The sequence below is a fragment of the Lagopus muta genome, chromosome 2 (assembly GCF_023343835.1).
Source record: "Lagopus muta isolate bLagMut1 chromosome 2, bLagMut1 primary, whole genome shotgun sequence".
In the NCBI taxonomy this organism is placed as follows: domain Eukaryota; kingdom Metazoa; phylum Chordata; class Aves; order Galliformes; family Phasianidae; genus Lagopus; species Lagopus muta.
The window spans coordinates 38115668-38136088 of NC_064434.1; the positions used below are offsets into that span (position 1 = coordinate 38115668).

A 20421-nucleotide genomic window follows, 5' to 3' on the forward strand; every position below is an offset into this window, starting at 1 on the left:
AAAACATTTTAAAAAAATAGAGAGGAACAAAAACATAAAACCAGTGAGATGCGTGACCTTGTTCTGAAACTAATGCATCAGGCTGGTTGGATTGCAGTAGTTGCAATTCTTACTGAGCTCTCAAAGTGTTCACCAGAGATTTCTGATGAAATTTTACTCATCCTGTGCTTCATCCTTGACAATTGTTCACAAATGTACATACGCCACAAAGTGATGGCATCAATAAGGTTTGACTGTGAAGCGAAGGACATTTCCCTCTCTTAAGAGAGGTCTTATGAAAGTTTGGTAAACAGACATGATCGGGTTTTTGAGTTGAATACCTGATTGCAATTCTATACATTCCACTTGAAAATCTGCAGGTAATGTATTTGTATCAACTGGAAGAGGTGCCTGAAATTCCTTTACCAAAACAGAAAGCATGGCGGTGTATTCTTCGCCGTTCAGAGTGCTGTGTTTAGCCAACGTGTCAAAGTGCATAGAATTATTTGCCATCATTTGAGTCAGTATGCCTTCCCTCTGCCCTGGTTTCATTCAAAACAGTGTTAATAGTACACTGACTGTTTGAGAGTGGTTGAGCAATGGGTGTGTGCCCAGGGCCACTCAACTGGGAAGAGCTGCCACAATGATGGCATGAGGCAGGGGGAGGCTGCATTGCCAGCCATGTCAGGCTGCAGCTTGAACATGCTTCCCTTTGCATCAGGAATATCCACTCCCTGCAGGGGTTCTTTAGGGATATGCCTTGATACTATATCATGACATATCATTAGTGCTGTAGAATTTCTGCTAAATTGTTTGTGAGCGGAAAATTTTCCCCAAAACAGACAACATGCTGAGCATTTTTCATTCTACTAAAAATGAGAAATAATCCATCACCTACAAACACGCAGCACTTGAATCATAAAGGTCACTGTCTTGTATTGAAATGAATCATGCCATGCAGTATCACTGTTTGTTTCATTTATTGCAAAATGAGATAATTTTTATTACTTCATCCAAGCTATATGGTAGCATACCCAGTTCAGTCAGTATCTTTTGGAAGGTTATTTTCTTCTTACATCTTCAACTTCTCTTTTGCTCTACAGTACTTCAATTATTTTGGATATATTGACATCTCCACTCTCATAAGAGAACGTTCTGTAACTTATTTTTTTTATACACACACAAAAAAACCCTTTTGTTTTAAAACAAAATTCAGACAAGCAAGCTTATACTGTGATTTAACTTACAAACAAAATAAGGTGTTTGAATCTAGAAAGCTGGGCATTAAACTGAAGGCAACTTTTGCTTAGTCTGTGAATGCACAAATTCACAGCAATTGTATAGACTTTTGCCACATTCTTTTTTTTTTGAATGTTCATATTTGCTTCTTTTTATTTTTTTTTCTCGCTCAGGTATGTTCACAGGTGTAGTATGTACAGAAAAGACAACACCATTCCATTTAACAGGTTCGTTACAGTAATTCAAGGTTTCTTCATATCAGAAAATGACTACTCAAAAAAAGATCAAACCAGTTCATAATGGCAAGGTAGTGGCTCCTAGAAAACTGGACCTAAGAAATTCTTCACCATTCCAACCGCAACAAGCTTGTGCTCTTAATGTTTATTTTTCACTTAAAAATAATTCCAAATCTCTTTCAAGGAGGGTACTGAGAATGGTTTGAGAATTAAAAGTCTCAATTGGTTACAGAAAGACCACTGAAATCTTGCAGATGTCTATGCATATGCCGAAATTTAAAAGATAAAAGCATTTGGCATACAAAATAAGAAAATAACAGAAAGCAGTAAGAGGCGAAACAATTTTCTTCTCTATATACATATTCTTACATGAGTAACAAATGTCAAAAATACACAACTGAGTACAAAAGAATCATTTTAGCAACAGATTTCAACAAATGAGTCTCATGTAAGCAGCATGCTTTGGCAGAATTAATTAAACTGAAACATAACTGAAAATGCATTCACTCCAATCCTCCATACCAAATATTTCTGAAAACATAACATGAGAATAGAGTTCAGTAATAAGCATCACTTTCGGAGAAGAAGGCTGTAATTTCCCAGTAGAATCAAGAAGTTTCAATTTCAGTTTCTAAAATCCCTTCTTGATCAAGTCCACCAAAATGCCCCAACAGACCTGATCATGCAAGCACATATGTGTTTTAACATTACAGACACCAGCAAAATTGGACTTATCTTGGCAAGATCACAGACAATAAGACTGAGCAGTTTAAGTGGTGTTTAACTCGGTCCTAGGACTTTAGCTGTAATTGTCAAGGCACTGCTCTAAAGACCATTAGACACAATAGGCCAAATGATTCTGTAAACATAATTACCCTGGGGATACTTCTCTACCACGCTGCTTCTTTTCTTGAACACCCTTCGGTTTATTGGATGCTCTGATCATCTCTAAAGACTAGTAAGTGTGGATACTGCATCACCACTTCAGTCATATTTGAATTTGGGCTACACTATCAGGGCTTCTTTTCTTCAAGTATCAGCAGACCCAGCTCTGAGCAGAAACCCTGGCACAGCAGGAATAAACAAACAGTAGGTCAAACAAATTAACATCTTTTGATGTTTGAAATTTCTAATTCACAGCAAGCACTTAGAGATTACGAAATCTCACCACAATGTTTTCCTCTTTTCCTTCAAGAAAGTACTTTCACTAACTTTCCTGTATTACTCAATCCTGTTTCGTTCTTGAACTACTATATTTTACAACATTCATTCAAGCCCCACATTATAAGCTCTGGAAGACAGCAAAAAATATTTGTCCCTGCCATCTTAGATAGCATATACTCTCACTGTATTACACTAGCTCTAAGCACAATTTTGCTGCTTACAGAGATAACAGGGATGGCAGCTCTGAAAGAGAAAATTCATACAACCTAGGTCATAAACTTTTGCTATCAATGTAAATGTAATTGAGAAATAAAAGCTATAATGCAGATATAATAAAACGTTCTTCCACAGTTCTACAGTGGAAATCCTTTACTATCATTTTGAGCAGAAAAATCTGTATCATTAGTTAGCTGACAAAAAATACAAAGCGGACATCAATAACAGCCACCTGGATTTCTTTACAATCCACAACCTCCACTTGTGGTACATTAACTGGATTTTTAATGAGAAAAACAAACAAACAAAAAACTAGAATTCAGAATGATTCCTTTTATTCTCCTAAAATGTAAAAACTGCCACCAGTTTCGCCAATAATTGTCAATGAGGGGAATGGAGACCATTGTTAAATTAGTTCTTGACTGAAGAAAAACAAAACCTGTGCTATAAATGTTTAGCTGGCCTCTGGAAGCAAGCAGTCCCTGGATATCCACACTGTACAAGGCATTTTGTTCATACAATTAGTTCAATACTTAGGCAACAACAGATAAAATTGCTATTTTCTCCTCAAATCTTCAAGCATCCACTCCTAGACTCAAAGCAACTGGCAGATCTCTCTTCAAAGCCCAAATCTAAGTCTTGATTTTACTTGCCTCTCATGAAATATTTATTTAGTTGATTAAAAAAAAAAGTGTGAGCCTAGACTGCTATCACCAAGGAAAACATTTGTCTTCCTACTTTCCAGGCAGGTACCACGGTAACCTGACATTAATCAGAATCATGGTTTGGCATTTCAGGGAGAGATCCCGACGCCTAACGCATGAGAACAATACAGTAAACTCTTGAGGCAGCAGGCACTATGGAGGGAAAGGGGAAAAGAAAAAAAACAACGTAAAGTATCCTCAATGGGAAAATGGGAATTTAACTCTAGCCCTTGCAAAATTTGCTGGCCAACAGTTATTCATTATTTTTAGGATTCAGTTCAATACTTAAACTGAAAAACAAGCAATGAGGACTTTCTTCCCTTCTATATAGGCTAGGTCCTAGCCTCAGGTATGGTTTCTGCTATCCCTAACTCTATCTGCATAACATGACAGCACGATTTCAGCCGCATGGAGCATTCCTAGCCCTATATGAGTTTCACGCAGAAACTGCTATTTCAACACAGCGTGAACTGAAAGCACAAAGTCAACTCCTGATAGCTTTTCAACAGTATCATTAGGTTCGAGTAGCTTCTAACAACGCAAAGTAACTACAGCTACCTCTTTCCCCCCAGACAATTTTCAAATGAACTCCTTTTTTTCAAAATCTCGTGTTAGCCTAGACCTCAGGATATGATTTTTCCACTCCTTTCTCTCCTTCTCTCTCCTGTTATTTCCTCCCAGCTCCCCCAAGAACTGCACAGTTGTTACTTTTGAACAATTGTTAGGAAAAAAAAAGCAGATTTATGACTGTAATTGTAGCTACAACATAAATTGCCCTCCTAGAGCTTACATGGGACTTTCACTGAAATTCACCAATATAACAAATAATAACAATAACGCCCCTTCAGTACAGAACAAAATATTCCAATGAAAAAAATCTATAGCATTTTTTTTTTTTAAAGTGCACAAAAATATTAATGGAAATATTTAAAAAAAAAACAACCTGTCTTACAACATCACAATCAAAACTTCTGAAATATTGTTAAAATTAAATAGAAGTTATCTAATGAGACTTTTTGGCTCTGATATATTGGCAGACAGCAGCAACATTTTTTCAGAAAAATTACACCAACTAAATATACTGTATCTTAGCAGCATAAAAAATCCCTACAATTAGATGCAACTGCAGGCCTAGTAAGCATCGGCCTGACAAAATGTTACAAATGCGATTTTTGTTTAAAAGAATGGATTTCCATGGAATCCCAGAGGTAACATTTGTTATTTTCTTTACATTGTATTCTGGTAGTAAACCCACCTATAACCAATTACCTTCCTTCCGTTTTTTCTCCCAAAATTGCACAGAGTACTGGAAAATTTTATCAAGTTATAAGATATGGCCACACTGAAGAAGCCATATAGAACAAAACAAAAAGCCCGAAAACAAATGATCCCAAACAGTAACAATCTGTCATACAACAGCAGCTTTACACTACTGACCGATGTTCTCCACATACATAGATGGCACTGGGTCGAATGCGCCGCCTTGTATGGCCAGGTAGCTGTGGCAAAAACTTGAAGTATTTAGGCATCAAGTCTAAGCATGCATCATGAAACTTCTTAATCCTCCAGTAGTAAATCAGTGGGTTCAGTGCAGACTTGAGGTAGCAGAGCCAGAGGAGCCAAGTGCTTATCTCAAAAAAGTTGTGCTTGTAGTAGAAGTGGCTGTTGAATGTGGCAATAAGGCTGTAAGTGGTGAAGGGTGCCCAACACACTATGAAGACAAGGAACAAAATCAAGATGGTGGTGAAGGCACGAGTTTTAAAGCTCATATCAATGTTCATCTGAAAAGGTCTCTGTAAGCTCATGAGACCAAGTTTGCTGGCCTGGCTCAGGCATATGCTGTCAGGGTGGCTATGGATACGAACTGCATTGTGGCGGACGGTGTTGAGTATGCCCATAAAAGAATATAGCATTACCAAGAATGGAATAAAAAAAGAAATTAGCAAGATAATTATCACGTATGCTTGGTAGCCGGGGCTAGTAGAGTAGCCAAAAACACACTGAGGTGCTCTCGAGGGTATCTGCAGATTAGGATTCCCTACTGATAATGGAAAAGCAACAACAAAGGATGCTGCCCAGGAAATCACAATGAGAATCTTTGCACGGTAAGGTGTCAGTTTATCCTGTCTCTGAACTATAATAAGAAATCGGTCGATGCTAATGATAAGAAGAATTGCTACCCCCTCTATGACAAAAAGCCAAAAAAACATGGCAGAGACTCTGCAGAAGATATCCCCAAAAATCCAGTGAGTGGTAATGATTGTTATCAGAGCAAAAGGCATGTTCAGCACTGCCAGCAGCATGTCTGCAAAAGCCAGGCTTGCTAAGAGAATGTTAATTGCAGATCGCATAGCTGCCTTCTGGTAGACCATGAGGCATACAACAAAGTTTCCAAGGAAAGAAACCAACACAATAAATATCATAGCAGCAGAAAGTATGATCTGGAGTGGCAAACTCAAGCTCCTGAAAACTTCTTGTGATGGCAGGACAGCTGTAGTGTGTACCAGAAAAGTACTTCTCTCAGTGGTGAGCACAGCACCTGAACTATATCTCAGTGGCTGTGTTGTGCCACTACGAAGTAAGACCTGGGGAGTGGTAAAATTCGTGTAGGAATTTTCATAAACAATAAAAGTAGCATTTGAGGTCCCAGAATTGGTTGGTGTCAACATTGCTGAGAAAACCATTGCTTCAGGAAGAATGAAAGCAGAACCAAAGGTCTTCAAGGCATTTCATCTTGTTCAGGCAGTATCTTATTCCATGTCATTTACCAAATCTGAATTAAACATCCAAAAGTATCAAAGCTCTTAAATCCATGTCTGTACTTCCATCTGAAAAAGAAGAATTAGAAAAAAAAACAAACAAATAAGATTCTCTAAAATCATTGGGAACCAAATGAGTACTTGCTTTCCTTAATGACAAAAGTAATCCTAACACATCTTTACACTTTAGATTGACACCCTTTACTTAAGCACACATGAGAGGAGTCTAGTAATATTTGGTCTTCCTTATTCTTCCTAATGTGCAATTTAAACATCCTCTGGGACAACACGAGACCATTCCCTCATGTCTATCATTTGTCACCAAAGAAAAAGAGATCAACAGCCTCTTTTCTGTGACCTCCTTCCAGGTAGTTGTGGAGAGCAGTGAGGTCTTCCCTCATTTCCATAATGTCCAGATTAAACAACTCCAGTTCCCTTACTGGCTCCTCATAACTCTTATTTTCTAGTTCATTTACCAGCTTTGTTGCTCTTCTCTATTAATGCTCTAGCAACTCAGCATAGTTCTTGTAGTGAGGAGCCCTAAACTGAGCACAGCACATGAGTTATAACTCTCACCAGTCCCATGTACAAGGGGACAATCACTTCCCTGGTTCTGCTGATCATGCTATTTCTGATGCAAGCCAGGATTCCATTGGCCCTCATTGCAATATGGGCACATTGCTGGCTCATGTTCAGCTGGTTGTCAGCTAGCGCCCTCAGGTCTTCTGCTATCAGGCAGCTTTCCAGTCACTCTTCCCCAAAACTATATCATTCCATTGGGTTCTTAAGACCCAAGTGCAGGACCCACCACTTGGTCTTATTGTATGTCATGCGAACAGAATCAGCCCATCGATCTAGCCTATCCAAAGCCCTGTGCTCGAAAGTAAGAAAATAAGTGTACTCACTAAGGATGTGCTCAATCCTTCAACAATCATCAAGATTGTTGAAAAAAATATTAAACAAAACTAGCCACATTAGTGAGCCCTGGGGATCACCACTGGTGACTGACCACCAACTGAACTCCATTCACTGTGACCGTGAGTCCAGCCATCCAGCTAGTCCTTCACCCTGCAAAACTCACCTCTTGTCCAAAATAAGAACAGCCAGTTTCTCCATGAGAATGCTGTGACAAATGGTACGAAGTGCTTTACTAAAGTTTCAGGTAAACAACATCTACAGCTTTTCCATCATCTACTAAGTGGGTCATCTTGTCATTGAAAGAGATCAGGGTAGCCAGGCAGGATCTGCTCTTCATAACTCGTGCTGGCTGCTTACGATCACTCATTTATGCTGTATGATGACATTTAAGATGAAATGCTCCATAATGTTCCCAGGAACTGAGGTTAGACTACCAAGCCTGTAATTACCTGGATTCTCTAGTATTTAAATAATTTCATAACTTCAAGATTTTGCTTTGAAATCACCTACAGCTCGAAGCATTAGTAATATTTCCAAACAACTTACATAATGCCACTATCACCTATCTGCCTGTTTGCTAGGCACTGAAAAGTGAACTCATCTGAGCTTCCCTACATATTACATAATCCCTTGTTTCAAGTCAGTCAACAGCATCAAATGCCTCAGGAAGAAACAGGTAAAACATCCTAACCTGCTGTTCGTTATCAAGTAACTCATCCACAGAATTAAAGTATTGCTCAATTTGTTTCACTTAGTGACTGACTCGCATCAATGTATAGGAAACTAATTCTTTAGTTGCTACAACCCTCCTCCCCTGCAGCAAACTTTATGTTTAACTGTACATTCTCTTTTTTCCCTGTAAATTTAACCCTCAGACATTATGCTGATCTCCCTCCCTCATTATTATGCTGATACAGTGCAACAGTTCCTTTTAGAATTTACAGGTACTGTCCTATGTATTTATCAAATATTCACTGTTTTCACAGACAAATAAAATGCAAAAGAGCTGAGAGCTCCTCAGGAGCTCTTTACAGAACTCCTCTCTATCTTGGACTCACAGAGTACTCTGGCATCTAAACAAGCTGGAAACCAGAAGCATTATATGTCTTTTTGAAAAAATAAAAATCACTACAGCCAGAAAGACAAAGTGGGATTCCTCTCATTCAATCTGGACAATAGCAGCAGTCACTTTCAGGCTGTTCTCGTGATGGAGGGCAATCAATGTCCTCCATCTCTGAACACTGTGATAAATTTGTGTTACTAATTTGAGATGCCTGTACTTGATAACACAAACCGTACTCACAGTATCCATTCACGTTCTGTTTGGTACCAACACTGGGCACAAATGAAAGGAGAAAGGAGCTATCCATGTACAATATATATTTAGATACACTATCTGCTACAATACACATTCATGGCACTACTTATCTTCAGTTCAATTCTGCTTTGTCTGATCTCCATTCAAAAGTGACTGAAAAAAGGTACCACAGGATCATTACAGAATTGTTAGTGGCACAGAAAAAGTGAATGATTGCTGCCACATAGTAAGGAGAAGCCAAAGGAAACAATTATCCTAAAATTGTGAAAATATTAGCCATGGGATTCTGTGGATGCCGTAGAACTTCTGTGAGTTCAGAAGGCAATTTAAGAGATAATTCACATAATCTTAGTATGGATGCTTATACCTGAAAGAGGTGAATCATCCTGCTTTCCTCACCTGACCGCAAAGGCTGTGTGACCACTTCAGGCAAATGTTCTTTCTTGGGTATTACACTTCATAAAAGTCGTTAGCATTCAGACAGCAAGTTCAAAAGGATCTCTTCTGTAGCAGTCACATACATATACTGTATTCACAGGACTTCTGTCATGAGCATCCACACAATTATTAAACATGCACCTCATATTTTTCCTTTCCCATGTATCTTCCTATCCCCTCAACATATCAAAAATTGCATAAGGACAAAAATAGCGAATGAAAGAAAGGGACCAATAACACAGCTTCATAGGCATTTCATTCCAGTCCTCACCTGTTTTTTGAAAAAGAGAGATCCTGCAATTTCAAAGCCAGAGTCATTGCTGAATGGTAACTGCACAGCTTGTGAAAGATCACCGTGCTTTGGTAATTTAAATAGGTATGCTTTTTGATGATGAAAGTACTCAAGCAAGAGGCAGATATCTTTTTGTCACAGCATTCTCATTTTTGGACCGTGTACATCACCAATTCTTTTCAGATTCAAAAAAGCTTCACACAATCACTTTTTTCCATTTCTGTGCTGAAAATTACTGGGTATGCACATTTCCTTTAAAGCAAGGTTCTCACTCATATGCAACTTTCTTTTTATAGACCATAATAGACAGAATTATTTCAATGAAGTACACACTTAAAGCTAAATACCATACAAATTCTATTCATCAAATATAATTATTGCTAGAATTATGGTGTCTGTTTTTAACAGTTTTAGAAACTTAAAGGTAAATACATTTCTGTTCAAAATCTGGGTAGCATGCTCAACCAGAAATAAAAGATTGTATCTTACATGCAAAGACATCAAACAAACCCAGTAACTCCAACACAGCCAAAACAGCAAGTTTTCTACTTGTAAAAACAGTATCACAGAAACAGCTATGTTTAATGTAGATCAGAACATGCTATGGTGTGCTGCCAGAATGTTCAATGATTTATTAAATTTATCTGCTAAAAGTAAGCATATTTCCAGTATTGCCCAGATCCAAGATTTCTTAGATTTCTTTCAGCATACAGAAGTCATCTTTCTTCAGAAACTTCAAGCTCACAGGTGCCTGGTACACTGTTTCTTGTTAATGTGTTACATAATCACAAAAGGGAACCCGCTGCATCTTTTTACAGCTGCTAAAATTTTGAAGTTAAATGTGGCAAGAACAAATCATCAAGACAACCATAAAAATGTAAAATATTAGGAGACGATTAATTAAATCAAGTAGAAGGGTCACCAGCTTATTTTGTTAAAAAAAAATATATATATATATGTATATATATAGAATCATAGAATCATAGAATCACCAAGGTTGGAAAAGACATTCAAGATCACCCAGTCCAACTGTTCACCTATTCCCAATAGCTCCTACTAAACCATGTCCCTCAACACAACATCCAGCCTTTCCTTGAACACCCCCAGGGTCGGTGATTCCACCACCTCCCTGGGCAGCCCATTCCAGTGCCTGACCACCCTTTCTGAAAAGTAATACTTCCTCATGTCCAGCCTGAATCTCCCCTGCCGTAGCTTGAAGCCATTCCCTCTGGTCCTATCACTAATGACACGACAGAAGAGGCCAACCCCCAGCTCACTACAACCTCCCTTCAGTATGGGTCCTATGACTCCCTACTCCCTTCAGTACACTATGTGTACACACATAGACAGAAAATACTGAAGCATATGTTTTGTCATGCACCATTACTGAACAAAGAAAACTAAAACGCCATTTCAATATGAGTTGAACACTGTTTCTCATGTCATTAAGAATAAGCAGACACATTGCAGTGGAATGCCTTTTACAAAAGCCAGTGCAAAGGGTGAATCAAAGCACAAATCAGCAGGGACAATGTTCTCTTACTCACTTGAACCCCCTGAAAGGAACTAGCAGCTTTCAGTTGTAATAACTATTTACACGTCCTAAATTGAAACTAATCAACTGTAATGCACAAAATTACTCACAAGAAGCATTAGTTTAATTTAGAAAGTTTTCCTCTTTTCCACTCCATAAATATTACTGCAGCAATTTTCAAAGGGAAGTATAGTCAGGGAAGAGCCACCGCTGTTTGGGGTCATTAGGTACAACTAATTGACCTCTTGAGGATATTTATTTCTATCCTTAGTTCAGAGAGCCATCAACTGTCAAGAAATGCCAACCACGCAAATCATTACTATTATTCTAAACCACAAACATGCAAAATGTAATTAATAATTTTATATTCTCTTGAGAAAAATCATGTTCTCAATTTGTAGCTCATAAGAAAGGCCTTACATAGTTTTAAATTCATTTCTAGTCCCAGATTCTTTCCTGTTCTCAGCTTTTCCCACAAATTCAACAGCCATATTAACCATCTGTAAGTTGAGTACTGAAGTGAATACTCTTGAAGAGCAAAGTGAACAGTAAATGCTGAAAATAATATTGAAAACATGATCTTCACTTCTATCTCTGTCTAGTTATTAATATAAAACTATCAAGTTAGAAGCTTCCTAAATACTTTGCTTCCTAAATTTTAAGTGGAATTTTGGATCATACATGCAGTCACTACATACCAATTTTGACAACGGAGAAAAAAAAGCATATGAATCCAGACAGGCTTCCATGAAGAACAGGAATCATAAGTCATCTTGTGCTGCTCTGCTCAGCAAATCATTCCTTTTCCAAATAACCTGTCCAAAAAAAAAAATATATATATATATATATATATATATATATATATATATTGTTGACATACTTACACAAAGAATAAGAACAGAACTGCTACAATTTTTCCTGTAATAAAACTTTATTTTTTTATTGGGAAAGGTAGAATATACTGTGTATCCTGACAAAACACAGATCACAGCTCTGTATTTTGCAGGAGGTACAGATCTTATGCAGTACAGTTTCATTAAGCCAAATTGATCCTCGGGTCTCAGCCACGGAACATTAAAATCTCAACATTTAATACTGAGATATTCCAGGACTAGTGCTGCATCCTGTTTTAATTTCATCCAGGTATGTATAATTACTTGTTTGGCAACAAGTGTACCAAAATTGGTTGCCACAAGTCTTATTCAATCTGTTAAACTACACATTTGATCTAAACATGAGAAACCTGAGGTTGAAACCTCAAAAGCCTCTCAGAAGAAATGCCTCACAGGATAAGTTGAGTAAGCATTTCCCAAGAAGCAAAGATATCAGAGTAACGGTTCTGGCAAAACAAAAGGCAAGAAAGCAGGTCTGGAGAGGAAGAACAAGCAAGAGCAAACAACAGGAACAAACAGGATCTTAGCATTTCCACTATATGCTCCAGTACCAGTCAACCATCAGCTATCATCAAGGTTGTTACGTCTCAAGTAGCTAAAATGATTTTTGCAAAAAGGGCCAACCACAGCTAAATGCTGCATATTCATTCATGACATAAACGTTGTTAATTGAGATATCAAATTTGTGTAGTTTCCCCACATACACTCAAAAGGAAGTGATAAAATTTCTACGAGCCTTGAAAGCTGAGTGTATGTTATACCAAAGGATGCCAATGACCTGACTTATTTCTAAATATTGTTTTAATACAAAACAGTGATCTCCTAGGAGGGAAGCACTAAGAACAATTCATACTTCAAGACCACTCATAACGTCCTGATTCCTTCAGCCACTGCAGTGCTGATTTTCCGTACATGCAACCAACTTAACAGGGACTTCAAACATTCAAAATGCAAGGCCTGATTTGCCAGACAGGCACTTAATGAGAAATGTGCCTTCTACAGAACAAACCTATTTAGGTAGTTTTGTGTTGGCAACCAGAGGTTAACATTTTCCAAATGACGTTCCTTTTTTCTCCCCCACTATAAGTGATTTGTTGGGCTTTTTGTTTGTTTATCTGTTTGATAATGTGAACAGAGGGGAAAAGCTCTGTAATCCTACACAGTTCTGCAGTGAATTTTAAATGTGAGGATTCCAGTTCCACCACAAAGCCTTCCTGAGAGAAATTCCCCAGTCCTATAGCAGGAGGACTGATCTGGATTACAACAGAACCTGGCAAACCAAGTTAACAGCTTCACACTGGCCTGAAACTGCTGGCATACGCAGATCAAAGCATAAGAGCATGGCTCAGATCTGGCCTCAGTATGCTATGAGGTACTTAATATAGATCACATTCAAGACAGTGCTGTGCAAAACTTGCAAACACTGATAATCTTAGAGGAATTTGCATCTCATCAGGTCTAATTCAACCTCCTCAAGCCAGGAACTGTCATTAACAAAGACCCAAAAGAGCAGAATCTAAGAAATCATTAAATTTTAAAACATTTCCCACAGCATTTGGACTGCCCTAAAGACTTAGCAACAGGTTATATAAGGCCTCAAAAACGTTATGCCTCCTGTATACTATTGCCTTTCAAATGAGTTGTAACTTTTATCAAGTACTTTACTGGTATTTTTCTACATTTAGTTGCACTTAGTCCTTGGTCACTTTTTACATATTTTTGTTAATGTATTCCTGACATTTCAAAATGTACTCCAAAATCTTAAATGTACCTAATATTGAAATCTTCCTTTCTCCGTTAAAAAAATAAATAATTAATCAGACTATGAAAAGATTACAGGCAAGTAAAAAAAAACCAAACTTTTAACATCTGTCCTAAGACTATTTTAGTTTTTCATATAGAGCAATTTCTCCAGTACATTCTCTGATTGAATGGAAAACTGATATTTCATCTTCATACACCACAAGTAGAGACCTACAGGTTCCCTGTATTAAATTGCCCATTCCTCCTTTGCAGTGCTGCAGCACACTCAGCACACTACTGCACTGTCTTCTTCTAATAAGGGAAAATGCATTTTCTGGTTTGTTTTCATATTAACATAAAAATTTTCCCAAATACAAAGGGTTTTAAAAAATCAACTTTTAAAAATGAGTAACATTATCATCAACAGTGTATTATATTGATGGAATTTATTAAGCTGTCTCTCCTATAAGAATAAACTTGATTTTGAACTAAAATCAATGTAATAACTCATCTTTTTTACAGAAAGATGCAGAGACACTAATGGATAAGTGATTAGCCACTGACAAGTGAAGAGCCAACAGCGTGCCACTGTGGCTAAGAAGGCCAGTGGTATTCTGAGGTGCACTAAAAACAGCGTGATCAGTTGTGACCCCTTCTATTCCGCCCCAGTGAGGCCTCATTCTGAATACTGGGTCCAGTTCTGGTCTCCTCGGTTTAGGAAAGACAGGGAATTACTAGTGAGAGTCCAGCAGACAGCTACAAAGATGTTTAGGGGCCTGACACATTTCCTTATGAGGAAAAGCTGAGAGACTTTGGACTGCTCAGCCTGAAGAAGACTGAGATGTGATCTTATCAATGCTTATGAATATCCAAATGCTGGAGTCAAGGCTTTTTTTGGTGATGTCCAGTGATAAGACAAGAGACATAGGGAACATACAGGAACATCAGAAGTTCCATGCAAACATAAGGAAAAACTTCATAGTGACGGTAACAGACCACTGGAACAGGCTGCCCAGAGAGGTAGTGGAGTCTCCTTCTCTGAACGTATTCAAGACTTGGATGCCTTTCTGTGCTATCAACTGTAGGGAACCTGCTCTAGCAGGGGTTGGACTAGATGGTCTCTGGAGGTCCCTTCTAACTCCTACAATTATATTAGATTGACATACACACACACACACACACACACACACACACACACACAAAATCACTGAATTAGTACTCTCTTCAAATTGTGAAGCCCACACTGGATTCCTGAGATGCGGGTGAGTTCCTAGAGCAAAAGGGTCCTGATTATGCTTCTCTCATAGAAATTCAGCTCATGCTACCGTCAAATTCTTCTTCTGCCCAAGAGCCTGCTGATGCCCTGCAGGTGATATGGATCTTGCTCCTTGGCATGTCACAGAATCACGGAATTGCAGGGGTTGGAAGGGAGCTTAAGAGATCATTGAGTCCAGTCTCCATGATAAAGCAGATTCCCCATAATAGGTTGCACAGGTAGGCATCTGGACAGGTCTTGAATGTCTCCACAGGAAAGTCCACAACCTCTCTAGGCAACCTGCTCCACTGCTCTGTCACTCTTACTGTAAAGAAGGTCTTCTGCATGTTTGTATGGAACTTCCTGTGTTCAAGTTTTAGGCCACTGCTCCTTACTGCTGCATATCACCGAGAAGATCCTGGTCTCATCCACCTTCTCTGCATAGCTTTTACTTGGCTTACAGAGCAGACATGCCCATAACAAGTTAAATGAGTTGACAATGTTTCAGCAACAGAAATGCAGCTTCTTGTGGCATCCTGCTCTGAGAGCTCTTAAATGCTGTCTAGATCAGATTTAGCTGCAAGTACATAAAGATTTACTATTTTAAATATACATGTGTGTATATACGTGCGCATGCATCTTTGATAGTTACTAGCATCTCTAATCAGCCAAAACCAGAAATGTGTAACACAACAAAATAGTACAACAGTGGCTTGTGTTCTTTTCACAGATCACAGAATCACAGAATCACAGAATCACCCGGGTTGGAAGGGACCCCAAGGATCATGTAGTTCCAACCCCCCTGCCTAGCAGGGCCACCAACATACATATTCAGATCAGGTTGCCCAGGACCCCGTCCAACCTGGCCTTAAACACGTCCAAGGACGGGGCATCCACAACCTCCCTGGGCAGCCCGTTCCAGGGCCTAACCACTCTCCTAGTAAAGAACTTCCCCCTAACATCTAACCTAAATCTTCCCTCCTTCAACTTAAAACCATTTCCCCTAGTCCTGCTGTCGTCAGCCCTTTTGAAGAGTTTACTCCCCTCCTGGGTGTAGGTTCCCTTCAGGTATTGATAGGCTGCAATGAGGTCACCCCGCAGCCTTCTCTTCTCCAGGCTGAACAAGCCCAACTCCCTCAGCCTGTCCTCATAGGGGAGGTGCTCCAGCCCCCTGATCATCTTAGTTGCCCTCCTCTGGACCCTTTCCAAAATCTCTATGTCTTTCTTGTACTGAGGGCTCCACACCTGGACACAGTACTCCAGATGGGGCCTCACAAGAGCCGAGTAGAGAGGGACAATCACCTCCCTGTCCCTGCTGGCCACCCCTCTCCTGATGGAGCCCAGGATCCCATTTGCCTTTCGAGCTGCCAGAGCGCACTGCTGGCTCATATTCAGTCTCTCGTCCATCAGGACCCCCAGGTCCTTCTCTGCCGAGCTGCTCTCAAGGACCACTCCTCCCAGCCTGTACAGGTGCCTGGGGTTCTTCCGGCCCAAATGCAAAACCCTGCACTTTGCCGTGTTGAACCTCATCAGGTTCACCCGAGCCCAGCCCTCCAGCCTGTCGAGGTCCCTCTGAATGGCATCCCTTCCTTCCACCGTATCAACCGCTATCAATCTTTTCCAGATTTACCCTAAATTTGTTGTGATAGTCTAACTCAGACTAATAGTTACACATCAGACTATTATCTTATTTTTCATAACATGGAAAGAGGCTAACTTAACTATTTTAAGCCATGTCATCTATGGCTTCAGACTAATTTTTGTCTCATGCCAGTTAACTGGCATAACGCTGTCTGAAGACAGCAAATTCACCTCTGAGAAACAATCCTAGTTAGAAATCAATCCTGTTCATACAACAGATTAGAAAAACTCTTAAATTGAAGAGTTCTCATTTGGACAGCTCAGGGTGAGATGACATATCACAGACACGCAGATCCTATGCAATACAGTCAGAAACAATTTCTATACAGGTGTGATTAGCAAAGCTTGGAAACGTTCCATAAATCATGAACCATTTTTTTCTTTTTTTTAATAAAAGATATTTGTAAGTCAAAAATATTTAAATGAACCAATCTGATGATTTTTAAAGCATGCTGTTTTGTTTTAATGTAATACAAGAGATAACACTATTTAATTCTTTGATTTTTTTTTATTTTTTTATTTTATATATTTTTTTAAATAATGCAAAGAAAACAAATACCAATCAAACAATTCAAATCCCTTGTAGGACTGATATTTGTAAGCACCTTATAATTTGCTGCCGCAAATAACTTTATAGCTAATTGAGTGGCTTTTGCAATACCCTGTGGTATTGCTACTTAGAAACTATTAAACAAACTGTACACCAGATCAGTTGTCTCCCAGGATACAGTTACGGCATTCCCAGTCCACAAACCTAACAGGACACAACATCTTAATTTGGCATAGTCAGCAGGACCCTCTCACTACACGAAGTTCTGGAGATTACCCTGTAGCTATATGCCATAAGACAGGAGAGGTATGAGGGATACTGACAGTGCTATGTGCAGTGGCAAGCCATGGCTGCCCAGGAAATGCCAGTGCTGGATTGCTTCCCTGTAACCAAGAAGTTGAAAAGGCATAATGCATGCACTCCACCAAAGGGAATGGCTTAGGCTCAGAACAACTAGCACGATCCCAATCCTGCAGAGGAAAGGATTACAATCCTTGCTGTAGAGCAAAAAAACACCATGATGCATGCTGTATTATGAGTAGTGTTGATGGCAGCTCAAAAAGATAGGTATTTCAACAGACAAACAGAAGGGTAAAAAAAACGTACAGGACATATCTCTGACAGGTGGAGACCAAGTCTTGTTATCAGAAGATGAGGAACGGGGATATTATGGGCCTGGAATTTTCTTAACTACCAATGATTGAGCAGAATACTGGTCTGTAAAGAGCTGCATACTGGGCTGGTTAACTTGGTTCTCTTGGAGAAACAAGAGACTCAGTGTGTACTGAAACCCCAATTGTAAATCATTGGTCAGAAAGCATGCAAAAGGATGTTTGTCTCCAAGTGATGCATAATAGGCAATTAATTCAGGAGCAGCACTCTCCTAGTTATTAGTAGCCAACTCCAATAGAGACTTCCCTGATCCAGGGTCTGACAGACTCTTTGAATCTCTATGCAGTTAAGTTACAAGATTGTTTGCATGATGTGTTGGCTCCATGAATCAGACAAGACAGGGAAATCAAAGAGAGCCCATGACCCAGAGAGAAATAGCTCAGAAGGGTGGGAACTCAGGGGGAATATTGTTAAATCTAAGCCTGCCATTAGGAGAATGGAACAGCAAGGAAATCGCCATCCCCCTGGAGCAAGAAGTATATTATGGGCTGAAGGTATCAAGAAAGGGTTCCCTTGAGATGTGATAGAAGGCCTGCCTACAGTGGCATTAGAAAAGCTGCATTTTAACATATTTAATGAATCAACTGCCATCAAAAATTATCTTAATTAAATTTAAGACATTATTCAATATCTGCAGCAGAGTGACAGTGGAGGGTGGCTAGTTAAAATCTTACTTGTTGGACTTTCACTCAAAGGAGGATTAGTATCACTCCTACAAACAGGAAATGTAATTGTTATGTTGCTTTTATTTTATATTGCATTATCATGTGTAAAGCCTATGCTTGCTTGGTTGTTTTTTTTTTCTATTTTTTCGTGTATTATGTACAAATCAACATCAAAGACAAATTGTAAGATGTCTGAGTCATGGTGTGGAGGCCTGTGCTACAATGAAAAAAAACACTGAAATGACCGAGGATTGTTTCAAACTATGCAACTGTTGAGGAGATCTTTTGAAAGCTGGATTGATCTGATCCCATTAAGCTTTTTAAGATTCATGGGGTGGGGAAAACGGCTTGTAAATTATTCAAATTCTGATTTTAGTTATTAACATAGAATTCTTGTAAGTTATGATCTCCAGAATCCATCTCCACCTCTTTTATCCTTTCTTCTCATTCTTTCTCTTCTTTTGCCCTATCTGCTATATTCAGATCACCACAGTCTATGACTTATAGAATCCTTAGAGCTGGAAGGGATCTCTGAGGGCCATCTAGTCCAACTCCCCTGCAATGGACAGGGGCAAAATGAAGTTTGATCTATGAGATGTACCATGACCAACGAAAAACACTTTTTCTGTGGTGTATCTGGAGTAGTCTCAAACATTTGCATGACAGACCACTGCCATGACAACACGCTAAATGCTGAAGACATGGTCAGACAAGGGAGTCCTGTGCAGGCAATCTTGCTTGGCCCAAAACTTCTGTTTACTTTTATGTTTTGACTGCAGACTTGCTGATAACTAACTTGTTGATGGTAAACACTGTAAACATGGCAGGCACAAAAAGAATGCCTGAGAGAAGTTTAAGGGGAGAGGTCTTGAAGTCTTTGATACTTCAGGGGCTTCAGAACCTCTGGATGAGCATTCTCACAGATCAAGCAACCTTCCCCTCCATTGGCTGGGTCAACACTGGAACCTGGACTGGTGATGCTTTTCTTTCTGTCTCTCTTTCTCCTCATCACCCCTCTCAGTCTCCTTCTCCTTGCTTTTCCCCTCGTAAGTACTTTGAACAGGGTAATAAGCCTAACACACAATTTCTAATTTGATTTCAACTACTCAGAAATTGCTGAAAAAATTCAACTCATAGATTTCTGAAAGAGAAGCATACTGACAAAGTCAGTAACAAAGTTACAGGCAAGATATATAGGGGGGGAAAAAACAGTAACAAGGTCCATCAGAAGAAACCAGGCAATGAAACCCTTGCCAGTGTACTTTATAAAAATCTCTTTATAATCCCTAAAATATTCTTTGTGTTGGAATTAACATTATTTATTACAAGATCCCAAAAAGGATACATATCAAATCAGAAGCGATGCTCCTCCTATATTTCCAAGATAAAAATGTTGATTTTAAAGTACTTGTTAAACTGACAACTAAAATGTATCTTTTCTGCCTTTCTCTAGGATACATTAAGTAATTTTGCCTGATCTAGTTATTTTCTCTTTAGTTCTATTGAAAACACTTCCCTACTCCAGTCAAGCTTCTATTAGCAGCTCTCATGCACTCTAAGGTGATTCAAAATAACAGAAGCCTTTGACTAACAAAGATTGCTGTTTTTTTTTTTTTTCTATTTAAAAATTTTAACAATGTATTTCTCTATAATGTCTCCAATAAAAGCCAACACTGTTACACATCATTATTTCGTTTACAAGAGAAAAGATCATTTCAACAAGACTCATTCCAGCATCCCTTACTAAAGTACGGCTCTCATCCAGGTTAAACCAGCAGTCTAAGAGCCACAGTTCATCCTTCACAAAAGTTTTATCTCGCTTTCTCCCTGCTACCTTATTTCCTAAGGGCACTCTGCAACAGCAGTTAATGTGATCCACCAGCAAACTCTTCTCCTTGATGGCTTTCCTATAGTTTCCAGCTTCTCCCTATGCACCCAACAGACATATAAGAGAGGAGAGAGACTTTCAGGAAAGATGCAATGGATCTTTCTGGAAGGAAATAGCCACCTGAACAATTAGTATGTCTCAATACTAAAATTTCTTGGAAAAGGGGTACTTCAAGAGCAAATATAGATCATGATTTATATCCTTTAACAGCTCAACCGTGTTCCTGGCTATTTCCAAGTGATATGACAGTGGCAGGTGCTGATAGATTTACAGGCTAACAGTACCCCTATCAATGTAACAAAGCCAGCCATATGACA

The 20421-nt window shown here is 39.0% G+C and overlaps 1 protein-coding gene across 3 annotated transcripts in view; it reads right to left on the reverse strand.

The window, feature by feature from the left end:
* Nucleotides 1–908: 908 nt before the first annotated feature.
* Nucleotides 909–20421, reverse strand: part of GPR63 (G protein-coupled receptor 63) — a 30621-nt gene continuing 11108 nt past the window's right edge. For all 3 annotated transcript variants that reach the window (XM_048936722.1, XM_048936721.1, XM_048936723.1), the window contains exons 2-3: nt 11496–11612; nt 909–6366 (exon numbers count right to left, since the gene is read on the reverse strand). In XM_048936722.1, coding sequence (XP_048792679.1) covers nt 4963–6222 — 1260 coding nt within the window. In that variant the 5' untranslated portion in view covers nt 6223–6366; nt 11496–11612 and the 3' untranslated portion in view covers nt 909–4962. The remainder of the gene's footprint in view (nt 6367–11495; nt 11613–20421) is intronic.